The following is a 17488-nucleotide window of genomic DNA, read 5'->3' on the forward strand; positions in this document are numbered from 1 at the left end:
CCAGGTTTTAAAGTGCTTCAGTGTGTAAATTGAGGGATAAAAAAGGGGATTTATTGTGCTAAGAGTGATTAACTTTTTATAACAGAAGTGCAGACAGATCAGGCATTTAGACAGAGCTCTTTTGCTGCTAAACCTTGGCAAACACGTCTTCTGCCTGGATGTTCCACATTCATCCCAAATCAAAGGAGTATAACCAAACACTGTACAAACCCAGGGGATATTTAAGTACCTCACGTGTTAAATCAAGAGTTTAAATTTTCTAAATCCTACATTAGAATAAAAATTTTATTTCACATAAAAATTTGATGAAATAATGTCTACCAATGTTTGGCATTAAAGTGGACATCTGTAATATCCAGGATTGGAAATGGACACATTTGTTTGCTAAAATTAAAGAAACTATCTCTAGACTTAACCCCAGAGTTTAATCAAAAGCAGGATTTTTCAGGATGTTGGTTCAATTTTTAATCAAAGGACATAATCATATCAAGCCAAGTTAGGGATTTTAGGATTATAATCAGTCAGGGACAACCTTCTTTAAGGATCCTGCAGTTCATTGTGGGTTATACTGGTCCCAATTTTTTCAATAAAATATATCAAATTGGAGCAACTGATTTATGTTGCTGGAACCCATTCATTCATTCTCTGTAACCCTTATCCTGTTCAGGGTCATGGTGGGTCGAGAGCCTACCTGGAATCATTGGGCGCAAGGTGGGAATACACCCTGGAGGGGGCGCCAGTCCTTCACGGGGCAACACACACACTCACTCACACCTATGGACACATTTGAGTCACCAAACAACCTACCAACGTGTGTTTTTGGAATGTGGGAGGAAATCCACGCAGACACAGGGAGAACACACCACACTCCTCACAGACAGTCACCCGGAGGAAACCCATGCAGACACAGGGAGAACACACCACACTCCTAACAGACAGTCGCCCGGAGGAAACCCATGCAGACACAGGGAGAACACAATACACTCCTCACAGACAGTCACCCGGAGTAAACCCACGTAGACACAGGGAGAACACACCACACTCCTCGAAGACAGTCACCCGGAGGAAACCCCCACAGACACAGAGAGAACACACCAACTCCTCACAGTCACCCGGAGGAAACCCACACAGACACAGGGAGAACACACCACACTCCTCACAGACAGTCACCCGGAGAAAACCCATGCAGACACAGGGAGAACACACCACACTCCTCACAGACAGTCACCCGGAGGAAACCCACGCAGACACAGGGAGAACACAATACACTCCTCACAGACAGTCACCCTGAGGAAACCCACGTAGACACGGAGGAATGCTGGAACCCAGTGGAATGCAAAAGTTCAGTATGAAGAATAAACACCAGAAGGAAAAAAAGGCAAGAAAAGTTGGATTTTAACAGTCTGTTTATTGAAATACACTTCCGTAATCGTGAGTGCAAGATAGTGAGGTGAAAGTAGAGCATGTGTCTTTTCTTCCCCACAACATAAATACAGCCTGATTACATACATTACATTACATAATACATAAATAGATAGCCTACACCCCTTCATCAAGGGTCCAATATACATAGACTCACACGTAAAGTGCAAAAGTCTGCTTTGATTGCCTTCATACAATAGGAGTACCTACAATTATATATATATATATATATATATAGAGAGAGAGAGAGAGAGATAACAGCATATTAAATCCCATTAGCTTTAAGCTACTGACAGAGAAAACAGGTCTCGGCTGAAATGGTTGAGTTTGTTTAACCACACAGCTATATTCCAGGTCAGCCGAGATTAAGAGTAGTGGTGGTACTACATTAGGAAATAAACACGGGAGAATCCTACTACTATAAGCAGCTAACAGGCAATAAACAAACAATTCTCATAAGTGCTAAGTTTTCATGGGAAACCACAATTGGATTTGAGTTAATGCTGTCAGTTACAATGAGTTGAGGCCGGTCAGATCGAGCCTCACCAAACCAGCAAACAAGTTCATAGGGAAGCACTGTATCTGACACAGATAAAGGGTAAGGACCCCATTCAAAGCTTTTTGGTATCGAGTGACTTTTTTATTTTTATTTTATTTTATTTTTTTAAACAAGTTACAATACTACTAATAACAAGAATAAGAAATTAACGATAAGATAAATTAACAAAGGAATAAAACGACTATTCAGACCAGCATGTTCTTGCGACTGATACATTTGTCTGTCAGTTTTCCCACATATAAAGTAAGCCTAAGTCTGGACTGAAACATCATTTCTAAACATGAAATGAAAATTGGGTCCAAGACTAGGCCATGTTTGGGAAACTGGCCCATAGGCATGCATCAAGCCTTGTTTTTTTTTTTAAACCGGATTAAATTTGCCAGGTTTAACTGGTCTATTGATTGAGAACTGATTTGAATACTACAGGGGTTGGACAATGAAACTGAAACACCTGTCATTGTAGTGTGGTAGGTTTCATGGCTAAATTGGAGCAGAGCCTGGTGGCCAATCACCAGTAAGACCATGTGCATCCAATGGTTCAAACATTGTGTCCTGAAGGCGGTGCCGTGTATCAGGACGACAATGCACCAATACACACAGCAGGACTGGTGAAAGATTGGTTTGATGAACATGAAAGTGAAGTTGAACATCTCCCACGGCCTGCACAGTCACCAGATCTAAATATTATTGAGCCACTTTGGGGTGTTTTGGAGGAGCGAGTCAGGAAACGTTTTCCTCCACCAGCATCACGTAGAGACCTGGCCACTATCCTGCAAGAAGAATGGCTTAAAATCCCTCTGACCACTGTGCAGGACTTGTGTATGTCATTCCCAAGACGAATTGACGCTGTATTGGCCGCAAAAGGAGGCCCTACACCATACTAATAAATTATTGCGGTCTAAAACCAGGTGTTTCAGTTTCATTGTCCAACCCCTGTATATTAAATCTGCAACATCTGTAGTATTTACAGACCTTCCACTGATAAAAAATAACCCAGCTTGAGGTTTAAGGACTTTATATTTTAGAACTTGAACGCAACAGCAATTTGATAAATCATTTTTGGTCAATGTCTTAGTATCTATTCGTTCACTGTCAGTGCTAGCTTTCATATGAGAATCTGAGACAATGGCGCACACACAAAGAAAAGAAGAAAAATCAATATTCTAAGAGGGAGGTAGTTTTGGAACAAAAGATACAAACCGCTGCTGTATCCCTGAACACAATAAAAATGTCAAAAACAGGGGGTACTAATACATATATATTGCATATTTGATTGTATGCCTATCCTAGAAACAGAAATAGAAATGTGAGGTGGTTATGGAACTCTATCAAACTACTCTTCAGTTTGCTACACAGATAATATTTTGCTTTGTTAAGCATGCGATATATAATATGGCTTCAAATTTAACCCGAAGTGCTTTTGGAAATAAAGCAAAGCACTCAGACTGACTACAGAGAAGCCTCAAAAAGGGCCGCTCCGTCTAACTTCTTCAGCATTTCACCAGCCTCAGAGACCGACTCTTCAACTCTTGAAAATATTCCAGAATTCTGAAACACGGATCTACTTACTGCCAGTAATCACCAAAACAGAGCCTTAACGATCTGATCTACACTTACTGGAACAGAAAGGGCTGCTGTTTATGCCACAGAGCTCTGCCGCCAAGTGACATAAACTACTGAGATCGTTTCTAAAGCAAAAGACCCATAAAGGAACTTACATTACACACATGTGCACGTTCCACAATGAAATGCAACAGATATTTGGTTGTTTCCATCTTTGCCTAATTACCTTCTCCCACAAATGATGGAAAAAAGTATACATTCACTAAAAATCAACAAACTTCTCATGATTGGTTGATTAGATTTCCTAGATATAGATTAAGCCTAGGATTAAGGGATTTTACTCCAAGACTATTATCTGTGTCTAGGAAACCACTCCCTATAGGTTCAATCCAACGTAAATATAAATACAAACACATAAAACAATATTTGGTGTAACAAATTATCAAGATTGATAATAATAATAATAATAAAGTTGAAATTCCTACACGAGGCTTTCGCCAATTAAAGACCCTGGATGTGCACTAGTGCAAGAGAGTAAAGCTTTGGGGGGGGAAAAGGTGGGGATGCCAGTATTGCATACGTTTCCAAAGAGGCATGTCACAAGTTTCACACTGCTACAGCCTGGCGGCTAAGGAAACGAGAGCAGGGAGTCAGGTGGTGTAGTTATCTCACGCTCTGAGACATGTGCAGTGGGGTCAGCATCTCTTCAAAGATGGCTCCCTTCACGTTTGAGCCACGTAGGTTCGCTTCCTGGAGGTCACAACCTGACAGGTCACAGTTCTACCAAAGAGAAAGACACAGAGGTGGTAATAATGAAACAGCCGATCTGCTACTTAAATAAAGTCATCCAACACGTTGAGACAGATGTAAACAAGGTTTACCATGATATTATTTGATTTAATTATGTGTGGTAACCTTCTCACCTCTAGATCAGTGCCTGCTAGTGTGGCTCCTCGTAGGTTGCAGTTCTTCAGCTTGGCGTTCTTCAAAGTAGCCACACGTAGGTTTATACCAGTCATTTGACTGCCCTCCATATCCACCCCTTTCAGATTGGCACCTAACACACACACACACACACACAAATTTAGACAGTTCACCCGTCACCTGTCACACTCGTTTGTGAAAGTTACAAAATCCTGGAGGATAAGGAAGGAAATCCTGGAGAGGATTTCATGTATACAACCTCTGATGATTGGGACACCATAGCCTTGGAAAAGATTTACAGCACAGAATGGCTAATAGCTCCTCCAATTATACCAATCCAAAAACCTCCAGGAGTGTCAGGGGTACACAGTAAGTGTAGGATTTACCCTCCAGGTTGGCTTTGAGTCCAGACGGGTCCTCGAAATTACAGCCCTTCAATGAGGCACCCTCAGCATTGGAGCACAGCATCTTTACACCCTGCAAGTTAGCACCCTTGGAGAAAACCACAAAACTATTAACTAAATTGAGATATATGGTTAAAAAAAAAGAACTCATAAATAAAGATACACACATCCAGGTTTGCCCCAGAGAGGTCCGCCCTCTCCAGGTTTGAGCAGCACAGGTTAGCTTGGCTGAGATTGCAGCGGCTCAGGTTTGCCATCTTGAAATTGATATAGCGCAGGTCCAGTCGAGAGAGGTCCGCCCCACTGAAATTCAGACCCTGCGCGTAAAAGGAAAACAAAAGAAAAGCAAAGCGTTCAAAAAGAAATCTTCTACGCCAACAGGTACCTACTAAATTGTTACTCAAGTCCTGTACCTGACATCGTAGCTCCGACTTGGTGGGTGTGGCAAGCAGAAACCGTACAAACTCTTTTCGAGAAATGGGGGAGTGATCCTCAGGTGGATGGGAGTTCTGCAGAGAAACAAACAAACAAAATCATACATCTATAACCAAAACACAAAGAGATGCTCATTATCCATAATAAAGTTCTTTACTTTAATTGCAACTTCAAGCTGTTCAGCAAGCTGCTCAATTCCAAAGAATCGAGCTTCTTCCAGTACTCCTGGAAAACACAGAATTAAGCATTCAAATGAACAAAAGTGTACTTTAATATCACTACAAAATAAAGACATTTTTGCCTCTCATTCCTGATGCTACAAATCATGAATCTTGACTAAAAGAGTGTAAATTTTACATGATAGAAAATCTTTAAACTGGCCCTGTAAATCAAGACAAGCACCGTTACTTATTTTAAGTTTTGCCTAAATTAAACTCAGTTGATACCGGTGTCTAAGCTTGAATACAGAGCCGACATTTATCCTGAGTCAGAGGGACAGGGTAGAATACATAAACATATATGAACTAGGGATCAAACTTTTTCAGTTCCGATACCGATACATATACTTTGCATATCGGTTGATACCTGATACCAATCCGATACCATTCCATCCATCCATCCATTATCTGTAACCGCTTATCCAATTTAGGGTCGCGGGGGGTCCAGAGCCTACCTGGAATCATTGGGCGCAAGGCGGGAATACCCCCTGGAGGGGACGCCAGTCCTTCACAGGGCAACACAGACACACACACATTCACTCACACACTCACACCTACGGACACTTTGGAGTCGCCAATCCACCTGCAACGTGTGTTTTTGGACTGTGGGAGGAAACCGGAGCACCCGGAGGAAACCCACGCGGCCACGGGGAGAACACACCAACTCCTCACAGACAGTCACCCGGAGTGGGAATCGAACCCACAACCTCCAGGCCCCTGGAGCTGTGTGACTGCGACACTACCTGCTGCGCCACCGTGCCGCCCCCAATCCGATACCATTGTTGAATTAATAAACACTATACCTCACCCTGTGGGAGATACTTAAGGCATAAGGACTGACTTAAACATTACTAACAAAATATAACCAATTAACACACATAAATACACTGAAATGCTATTTATTTGTTACTGAAAGGAACAGTTGTGGCACAGCAGAGTCAAACTTCTTAAAACAGATTAAAATAAATATAATATATCGGCCAAAAATGGGAATAAGTAGCTTCACTTTGTCAAACACACAAACAGTAATCAATTTTATTTGTAAATATTTAGTGTAAACAGAAATCAAAAATAAAATCTATTAACTGAACTTGAGAATAAAGACCTTGGTCAAATACAATCAGTAATCAAACATCATCAGCAATAAATAATAATAATACATTTAATTTATATACCCAAAGTGCTTACAATAATAATACACAGTACAAAGAACATCGAAAGACACAGCAATACAAAGAGTACAAAACAACACAAAAAAAATAATTAAAGAAAACAAAAGTGAATTGCGTCCAGTGTGCAGCACCGAGCCACAGGCTTTAAATGTGTCCCAAGACTGATTGTCATTGTAAATAGTATAGTAAATAGTTTGACCACACCAATAGACATAAACGGACCATCGGGTAGACACAGCTGCAAAGTCTCTAGGTCCATAGCCGCAGTCAGTGGATGTACAGAGTGTTTTCCCTCGACCGTCACCAGAAGCAGCGGCCCAAAACCATCCCACAGCTGAGCACTGGCACCTGGACGTGCACCTCAGCCGAATCAGCAGCGGCTAGCTCCGGTGTTAGCAAACCGCTAGGCAGGAATGTGCCGAAGAATATTATGGACTTGGGCTTGTCTGGTCAGCAAGCCAGCAGTTAGCATCAGAGATAGCAAACAGCTAACCCCCGGCCATCAATGGAGAAACCAGTCCGCTCAGTTCTCCACACAGACAGACATCCATAAATTAAACACAACAACTGAACAACAAACAAAACACAAGTGAGACACGGGCAGAAGCGGCAGTCACCAGACAGACGCCAGCGTGCTCTGATCCGGCATTGACGTCAGACAAAGACTTTTAGTGCAATTCGAAATATCGGTCTCATGGATAATTATCCGATACCCAATCCAGCTAATGTTGTTAATATCGGGACCGATATCAGATCCTAACATTGGATCGGTGCATCGCTAATACGAACACCTTCTTCCAAAGTGCTGCCTATTAATAAAGCAATGAGTGGATTTAGAAAAGCCACTCACCCAGTAAGTTGATTCCTTCATTAACAATAAGCTGACCATGTCGAAGGTAGTTCAGAATAGGCTCAAAGTATTCTGGACTGCGGTCGATGAGGTAGGCTCCACGCTCGTCTTGCTTGTTTCCCCACACATCTACAACAGGGCAGAGGAGTACAGAACGATAAGTCTGCATTCACAAATATTTCCTATCCCATCTGATAGTTATACAAATGTATGAAAAAGAGATAAGTGTATGTGTGCCTTACCCTTCTCTCTAAACATGTGGGCCAGCATGCTGTCTGGCTCTTTACTCACGAGTGTACTCCTAATGGGAGCAAAATTTGCAGCATTTTAGCAATAAAGTATTGGAAAAAAAGTACTGGAACTGGAACAGCAACTTCAGATCACGAGGTACGTTAAAAGCCTAATTAGCTAAAAGCAACCGCATTGTGCAGCAAGCACTCCACCTACCATTTAAGAGGATGCTAATGCTAAAATGTTTCTGAGAAACTGGGCCATGCTTATTTGTAAAGTTTAAAAACAGCCTATTTAGTTCATGAAAAACATTGTAATTTAATTTGGTCTTAAACCCAGTCTGTGGTTTTGCCAAAATGAAGGCAATATGAATTGGAAATCATGCTGCATTTCTGTGCTGTAAAGTGTAGACTGAACTGAAGTGTAGACGGAACTTCATAAAGATCTGCCTCTGTCATGCAGCTCGAAGGCGAGAAGAGGGAGTATAGATGTTTACCAGTTATTTGAGAATGTTTTTGAACATATAGTCAGTAAAATGTGAAGACTACACCATAATTTGTCACAAAATCAGATGTTCATGAAACAGCAGACTTCATAAAGAACACTGCGTACCTTGTGGTTGTGAAGAGACGCCCACCGATATTTAAAGTCAGCCAATCGGTGTGCGAGCCTGAACGTTCATCAGAGGCCTTCCCCTCACTCTGAGGATCTGAAACACACAAACTCTCACACTGTACCATAAAAGGTGCTCTGAGGACACTTTCGGACTTTCACACATTGCGGTTGCCAGGTAAATAAAGAAGCTGCAAAGTTAATAATGACACCATCTTACCGACAAAGGCATCTCCTTCTGACACATATAACACGTCATCATCTCTGATAAATGGAAGCAAAAAACATTATTATTAATTGCAGAGTATTAACAGTCAACACAGAGCCTCACTTTATTGTTTGTTTGATATAAAGATGATAAAAAAAAGGATGCAACCCTACATAAGTTTGTTTTAGCTTGTAACCAGGGACCTCCAAATAAAAATAATCTTACCTAATGAGTGCTATATCATCAATGAGCCCTCCCTTGCCATTGTATAAATTACTAGCCCTAATTCCAAGTTTATTGCTGGCGACGGATAAGAGATCCGACAAAGTGCCGTATACTGCTACAACCTGTGGGGGAAAAAAGAGGAGATTAAAAAAAAAGGGACAACCCATAAATGTACATCTCAAAATAAAATAGTAGAATAAACAAATTAGCCAGAACATTAAACGATGCTCTGCCTCCTTTTACACCCTTTCACCCCATTCTTCAATGGTCAAAAATCCTACAAAGCAGGTAAGCATAGCCTATAAGAGTAGCGGACCATTCTAAGCACTGCAGTGATATTTGCATGTCAGACAAACTGCACATCATCTACTGTCTCTGATATTACATCTAAAAGGTGGACCAAAGAGGTAGGTGTGTTTAATAGAGTGGACAGTGAGTGGACAGTGTTTAAAAACTCCACCAGCACTGCTGTGTCTGATCCACTTTTTCCAGCAATACACACACTAACATACAAGTGCCAAGTCAGTGTCACTTCAGGATTGAGTGTGATCCACCACTGAATGGTTAGAGAAGAGGCCTTAAGTTTGATTTGAGAAAGGTCATTGGTTTGATTCCCATGACTGTCAGGAAAGTTGGGGGCAGTGGGAGTGAAGAAACAGCTCCTGTTCGGTGAAAGGTGTGAAGAGTTACAGTCTATTAAATGTTTACCTAAATATAAAGCACTATGGTTGAAAGGTTTGTGAATTAGGAGACATTTGTAAAAGTCTTGAAGGTACATCAAACAATGCAAGGTTTCCATACAGAGACAAAAGTGGTTATTCTATGCCACCTTCTTATTCGACTGTTCTGTTCCACCTTAAAAGGTGTCAGCCGCATGGGCATCTGAACGTAGCTGCTGAATCTTTTAAGGTGGAACGGACATTTTCCGGAGTTCGTTTTCTGATCCTCTAATTGTTTGGGTGTAACGTTCCCTTAACATTATAGAGGAACAATGTCAATTCTAGGAGTAATATGACTGAAAGTAATTGTAAAATGACTTAGTATGAAATGTACGACTGAGGGTCATTGTGTGAACGTCTTTATAAAGTTAGCAAGCTTAAACGCTATAGGCCTAATCATTAAGTTATATATTACTGTTCATTACCGGCAGTTGGAAAATGACAAACAAGAAATAAGCAGTTGTAGACTTAATATATCTACACAGTTTAGGTAATATGCCTGTAATAAATAGACACTCACCAGCTCTTTGGTCGAACGTCCCGGTCCACCTTAAATGGCGCAGCAGTTACACTGCATTTAAGGTGGAACGGAAATTTCCCAAAAGAAACCAACTTAATAAGGAACTCTTCAATGTACAAACACTCACCTTGCCATTTTTGGACGAGCCATTGACAAAAAGCGTGACCCTTCGCATTCTTTGTTTAAGCTTTATTTATGTGCAATATTTAGGTTAAAATATACTGTAACATGAATTGGTGAAATGTCTAACGTAGGTGCTACATCTAACTCATCCCACAGTCAGTAACAACCTAAACCCAGCTCAGTGCCTCCAGATTACAAAGGGGCAACCAATCAGAGCGAGGGAACTGTTACTAGCCTAGAAACTGACCAATCACAGAGCGGCGTTTCATCATCTGGACAGTGGCACCAACCAATCAGACACAATTGTGGCGTAGCTTCACTCAAGAGGAATTTGCCAAGGGAAACTATTACCTCAGTGTGATGTTTTTGAAGCGGAGTTTTGAACGTTCATAAATATCTTAAATTAAATGCTTTTGGTGGATGACAAAGCCACGAGTATGAAGCAAACAGACTTATAGACAATAAAACTATGGGGTGGTTTCCCAAACAGACTTCTGAATTGTGATTATCCATTGAAAGGAGGATATACTCCAGGACTAGACCTTTTCCCTGTCTGGGAAACCGCCCCTATATTATTAAACCAAATTTCAGCTTAGCCTAGCTTAGTATTAATAAGTTAGACAACTTAGTCGGCTTTCCCCTGGAGCCCAAAAGCTTGGAGAAGGCTTGTTAGCTCTCCCATTGTTTTAACATGTGACAAAAACAAAACAAACAAACAAAAAAAAAAAACGTAATTGAACTGGTAATTCAATAGTCCTATTTACAGAAACGTGTGCTTAAGGTAACCATCACTTCCATTTCTTGTTAGTAAAAGAGTCTGATAATACAAGAAGCCTTGATCATTTCTTGATGTTGTATCAGCACTTTCATTTTGACCCTTATGAGTTTTTCCTTTATTTTCTTTCTATTTTTCTTGGACGTTTAATGAAACTGTTGTGATGAAACTGAATAATACATTCTACCTACCACTACACTATTTTATTTGGCTATTCTTACAGCCATGCAAAACGCCATACTTCTCCAGTAGAGGGCAGAAGAGGAAAACACATTTATCCTTGACATTCCCTCGTTAACAAACATCCCGTTATTTGTAATTCACTGTCATGTGACTGGAGATGTCTTTGCTTACTTATATCTTGGACTTTGTGTGCGGCACTGACATATATTTTGAACTCTAAATCATGCTGAAGTTTACAGCTAGTCTATAGTTTTCATGATGGCAATAAAAGGCTTATCTGTTCAATCTCAGGAATGCTTATTAGCCTACATATCAGCCATTTTAACACAGAGAGAGAATCACTAATCTGACCATGTCTTACATGAAATGGGCACAAAGAATTACAAGTTAGAATTTAAAATAATGATGTAAAAAATATAAAACATTAGATTGTTGTTACTTTTTACTGTAAGAATAACGGAATTGTCACTGGTTTTGCCCTTAAAGAGTGAAGAGAACAACAGCTATATTTTGTTTAAGCAAACACCATAAATCAGGTTTATGTAATGTAGATTCTATATATATATATAATCCTTCTCCAGGTAAACGTGTCTATTTCTGAGACAAGGTGTTGTTCTCACAGGAATGACAGTTACTAAGTGCTATGTCACCTAAATGGTCCTTTATTTCCTGATGGTTTATTCTTGTAAATCATGTTCATTATGGAATACAACATGAAATAACGTCATAAAAAATATTTCAGATCATTAAAAACCTAATAACATCATATAACGTGGAGTCCACTTCCCGGTTTGGTTGGAGACTACATTGGCCTAATAAACAAGGCTGTGATAAGCTACAGCTAATAACCTAATTAAACATCAAACAAACATGTTTGCACTAGTAGTTTTTTTTTAAGCAAAGTAAAATAGAACATGTGTAAAAGTGTTAATGAAAGCCTTTAAACAATCAGGTCATGAGTGACAATATCCTGTTTACAGCTGAGTGACTCTCACATGGCGAGCACAATCTTATCTTGGGCGAGAAAAAAAAAGTGCTGTTTTTCAGAATGTCACTGCACGCCTGTAACTGCTCTCGCTCTCAGCAAACACATGCAGCAGATAATCGCCTGTCTCGCTGTTCTCTGTTGACAGTTTGGCAACCAGATGTAGGGAAGTTTCCCATTGTCTGTGTCTCCATGTTTGGGGAACGTGGGCTGAGTATTATCTTCTCAAAGAATACATTAGATAAGGTCGGCTATGGACAAATGGTAGTGCACTTTGTGTCTGGCACAAGAAAAAAAAAAGATACTAATGGGATGTGTTTCGTTGGGAATATTTATATCAGTATTTCAGATTAAATCAATGTCTTTGAGAGTGCTTTGATGATAAATCTTTATCATGCTGGGGTTAAGAACCAGAAGTCACATTGTGTAGAGTTCAGATTATAGGTATTTTATTTACTATCCAAGATCATCAGTGTATCATCAGTGTCAACTCAGTTTTACATTCATTCATTCGTGTAGCTCCTTCACCTTGATCGGGATAGCGGTGGGTCTGGAGCTTACCCAGAATCATTAGGCACGGGGAACACACCCTAACACAGTCACACAAACACTCACCCACACCTGTGGACAATTTCACACAGCCAACCCACCGACAAACATGTTTATGGGAGAATGCATCTGGAGGAAACCCACTCAGACACAGGGAAAACACACCAAACGCCTCAGAGAAAGTGATCCAATCTGGGGATCAAACCCAGGACCCTAGAACAGTGTGGAAGTGACACTACCTGCAGTTTTTACTGTAATGTTAGTGAATGTAAAATAGTGGAAAACAGGAAACAGTATTTTGGGATAATTTTGTCTCTGTATAATTATGGGTTTGAAAATATTCAAATGCAAAAGCTTCATAAAACTATTTAATGAATCTTTCTGTGATTAAGACAACCACTTTAAATACTTCTGATGTCTGGTTACTATCTCCACCACTGTGAACCTTCCTGACTGTAGCATTTAGCATCAAACCACTTGAATGACTGTCTTTCTTTCTGGGAAACAGAGCCTTAAAATATTAATGTAAATATGGAATATTTGGGTCAGAACGTACCCACAAATGTTAGTTCATCACTGGCTTTTACATTCTTTATGGGATCAGTGATATTTTATTACAAAGCTCTTCCATTTATCTATTAGTGCAGTGATCTGAATGAATAAGCAAATAAATAACCCCATGACAGGACATAGGACTGACCTTCAAAGCTGATTTAATTATTTCTGGAATGGATCTTGGAGCATTAGCTGCTTCATAATGCTCTTCAAAACAGCCTAAAATGATTAGCAGACCAGATAAGAGTGTATCCATGAATTTCTGGCCCCACTCCCTATAAGCGTAGTCAGAGTCTTGCCAAACTCTGGCCCTGACTAGATCTAATAAAACCACTCCAATAAATCCTCCCTCTTTCCTAACCCAAACATTTAGATTTAAAAAGTACACATCTCAGAGAATTATATACATAGTTTAGCTGGATTGCTAACATAGGATTGTTTTTTACTTTCTTTTTTTTTTTTTTTTTTGGCATTAAATGTTTCTGGAACCGATTTCTAGGTAGATTCCACAAGTTAACCCTGAACTGAAAGAAAAAAAAAACAAACAGCATAGAACTACAGCAAACGTTGAGTTGAATATTGGTTTGTTGGTCAACCTGCATTAGCATGAAGGCTAACCAGCTAAACCAGCACTAGATGAGTATAAACCAGCACAGAAGTCAAGGAAATCCTCTATATATTTAGTCCTCTACATACAAAAAAGTTCAGTTCCCAGAGATCATTCTCAAGTTCACTTTGTTTTTGCGCAAGTCCAACTAAGTTAGCCTAAGGCATAGCATTGTACGGTAATTAACGCGGCACTTGCTTCGTATGGCAAGGCAAAACGAGTTACTGAGTGGAGATGGAGGTTGTAGTGGGAGATGGGTTATTAGCCACAGGAGATGAAGGGCAAGATGAAATACCTGATATCAAAAACACGGGTTCAAGTTCAAGACTCTCTTCCGCGCTCGTGAAGAACCAGAACTGACTTAGTGATCTTTTCATCACAGATGTGAAGACAACAAAATGTTACCTAACGAACAGAACGTATTTATTCGTTCATTGCCTGTAACTGCTTAGTTCATGGTCATGGTGGGTCTGGAGCCTACCCAGAATCACTGAGCACAAGGCAGGAACTCAGCCTGGACAGGGCACCAGTTTATCACAAGGCACCGCAAACTCACAACTATGGACAATTTTGCATGGCCAGTCCATCTACCAAAATGTTTGCGGGAGGAAACCCATGTAGACACAGGGAGAACGCACCAAACTCCACAAGGAGAGTCACCCGAGACAAGGACATTTGGTTCTAGCTGAACCGTATAGCTACCGATGATTAGTTTGAGGCAAAAATCATAGCTTCCTAATACACTAACAGACGAAAAGTGACTCTTGGACAGGAACCATCTGCAAACCCAGCTGTCTTTTTGATTAAGTGATTAGAGGGTTAACACTCATCCCTTTAAGTGGAAGCAAGATGCACTGTGTTCTCTACTGAAATAATATGTCCACTTTGTCCTTTGTGATTACTGTAGCCATAACAAACAAATGGTTGATAGTGCTATGTTCCCTGAATTTGTGCCAGCTACCGTTCAGAAGAACAGCATGGACTGGCATGAATTCCATGGTCTGGGCTGATTTTTGCTGGTCACTGAACACAGTCACACTGCTGACCAGCATCCTGGGTCTCCTCAAGGCGGTGAAAAATGCACAGATTCCCTGATTATTTCACTTTCCATTACTGGAGGTCAAACAACTATTAAAAAATATAGAAATAGCAGAACTTCTATCAACAAAACAAGACCTGTTACAGCAGCAAAGCTAGTCCCAGATAAACAGAAATTAAAGCTGTTACCTTTCAGAGATGGGAGAAAATCAACCTCACACTCACTTCATATCTGACAAAACCTTCCCACTGACAAGACGAGTCAACACAATGGGTCTGAAAAGAGCTGTAAAGAATATGTAGTAAGTTTTAAATCAAATAAGTGGCTAGTGCACTCAGGTCACAACAGAGCACTCTGAATGTAGCCTACACACTTAACTCCGATGTCAGATCCACACGAATTAAAAAATATTACATTGGTACACCATTGTCTTTGTAATTAACGTATTTTTGGCAGTGACTGTGTTGATGTAGTGTTAATATATTTTATTCATGCAAAGCCCTTGCCTCGCTAATTTGAATCAGGAACATTGGAAACAGTAATTTTTCAACAGTCTGTCTGATTATAACCTGGAAACTGGAAAGATTTCCAACTTTTAATTAGTCTCTGTGCGACTTGCTGAGAGAGAGAGAGAGAGAGAGAGAGAGAGAGAGAGAGAGAGAGAGAGAGAAAAGAGAGAAGAGAGAGAGAGAGAAAAGAGAGAAGAGAGAGAGAGAGAAGAGAAGAGAGAGAGAGAGAAAAAGAGGAGAGAGAAGAAAGAGAGAAGAGAGAGAGAGAGAGTGAGAGAGAGAGAGAGAGAGAGGGACCCTCCTACCATATTACAGTAAGGTTCCCTGCTGTGAGCAGAGAGGGGCAGTTCACTGACAGAGACTTTGATATCAATTGTTAAAAAACACGGGTGCACGTGCACACAAATGCGCACACACACACACACACACACACACACACACACATACACATACACACACACACACACACACACACGCATACACACACACACACACACACACACACACACGCATACACATACACATACACACACACACACTCATACACATACACACACACACACGCATACACATACACACACACACACACACATACACACACACACACACACACACACATACACACACACACACTATGTTGTATTATCTAAGCAGCATGACCCCATATTTCCTCTGAGTAAAACAGCATGCCAAAAGACAGCAGACCTAATGCCACGTGAAAGCTGCATACAATACACACACAGCTGAGGAAACACTGCTCCAAGGACAGCACATATTTAGTCGCGTTTTTTTTACTAAAACTGACCCAATGAAAACACTACATTTGACCAAACTGCTGTGAAGTGACACAATCTGAAGATGTAAGTCTCTGTGTTGTGGGGTTTAAACCTAAAGTGGAACTGAAGGTCAGTCACTCACACGGTTAAATGTCTAATTTATTTATTTATACAGATCACATATTCATACAACTATTCTCAGGGCGGCACGGTGGTGCAGCAGGTTAGTGTCGCAGTCACACAGCTTCAGGGACTTGGAGGTTGTGGGTTCGAGTCCGGGAGACTGTGAGGAGTGTGGTGTGTTCTCTCTGTGTCTGTGTGTGTTTCCTCCGGGTGACTGTCTGTGAGGAGTGTGGTGTGTTCTCCCTGTGTCTGCGTGGGTTTCCTCCAGGTGACTGTCTGTGAGGAGTGTGGTGTGTTCTCTCTGTGTCTGCGTGGGTTTCCTCCGGGTGACTGTCTGTGAGGAGTGTGGTGTGTTCTCTCTGTGTCTGCGTGGGTTTCCTCCGGGTGACTGTCTGTGAGGAGTGTGGTGTGTTCTCCCTGTGTCTGCGTGGGTTTCCTCCGGGTGACTGTCTGTGAGGAGTGTGGTGTGTTCTCTCTGTGTCTGCGTGGGTTTCCTCCGGGTGACTGTCTGTGAGGAGTGTGGTGTGTTCTCTCTGTGTCTGTGTGTGTTTCCTCCGGGTGACTGTCTGTGAGGAGTGTGGTGTGTTCTCTCTGTGTCTGCGTGGGTTTCCTCCTGGATAAGGGTTACAGATAATGAATGAATGAACTGATATTTAAGGGTTTGAACCCCATTATCTCATGCGGATATACACAACTTTTCATCAGAATAATTTTTTAAATTAAATTTGATTCATTTTTTTTAAGTCTGAACAGTTGAATCAATAATATATAAAAAAGTTATTCAGAGGGCTCTGATGAGAAACGCTCTGTTACGAAGAAACTTACATAAAAATGTGGTTGGGATAGGAACCAGACCTGTGCTTCTAAAAGCCTCTCACTGTAACTGCTTCATCAGGGTCAGGGTCTCAGTGCATCTGGAGCCTACCAGGAATCGCTAGGTGCAAGGCAGGAACATCAAGCCAGTGCATCATAGGATAGTCTCACATTGCCAGACTCTCTAGGGAGAGTCACTTCACGTGGCTTAGAACCGCCTACTGCTGCAGTAAAAAAAATTTGACTGACACACAAAAGGACCAATCACAAGCAGGATCCTGACACTGAAGACGTGCACTTGTAGGCAGAGTGTCTGTGGCTGAGATTTACTGTGGCATCACTCAAACACATACACACTCACACCTCTGACCCAGTCACCACACACACAC

At 40.9% G+C, this 17488-nt stretch overlaps 1 protein-coding gene across 1 annotated transcript; it reads right to left on the minus strand.

The window, feature by feature from the left end:
- Window positions 1-1397: 1397 nt before the first annotated feature.
- kctd9a (potassium channel tetramerization domain containing 9a) lies at window positions 1398-10333 on the minus strand. Its single transcript, XM_066643338.1, has 12 exons — window positions 10190-10333; window positions 8824-8945; window positions 8611-8654; window positions 8391-8487; window positions 7790-7848; window positions 7548-7676; window positions 5465-5532; window positions 5286-5381; window positions 5040-5189; window positions 4855-4960; window positions 4468-4601; window positions 1398-4324 (listed from the first exon to the last, which is right to left on the minus strand). Exons 1-12 carry the CDS (start codon window positions 10235-10237, stop codon window positions 4208-4210), a joined length of 1170 nt encoding a protein of 389 aa, XP_066499435.1. The 5' UTR covers window positions 10238-10333; the 3' UTR covers window positions 1398-4207.
- Between the last annotated feature and the right edge of the window lie 7155 nt (window positions 10334-17488).

The sequence above is a fragment of the Hoplias malabaricus genome, chromosome 14, assembly GCF_029633855.1.
Source record: "Hoplias malabaricus isolate fHopMal1 chromosome 14, fHopMal1.hap1, whole genome shotgun sequence".
Classification (NCBI taxonomy): Eukaryota; Metazoa; Chordata; class Actinopteri; order Characiformes; family Erythrinidae; genus Hoplias; species Hoplias malabaricus.

Excerpts from the sequence above, each read along its gene's own strand:
- kctd9a (XM_066643338.1), bottom strand. The coding sequence starts at position 10,237 with ATGCGAAGGGTCACGCTTTTTGTCAATGGCTCGTCCAAAAATGGCAAG. Across the intron at positions 8,655-8,823 it reads GATGATATAGCACTCATTAG|AGATGATGACGTGTTATATG; the intron begins GTAAGATTATTT and ends TCCATTTATCAG. Across the intron at positions 4,961-5,039 it reads TCTCTGGGGCAAACCTGGAT|GGTGCTAACTTGCAGGGTGT; the intron begins GTGTGTATCTTT and ends GTTTTCTCCAAG.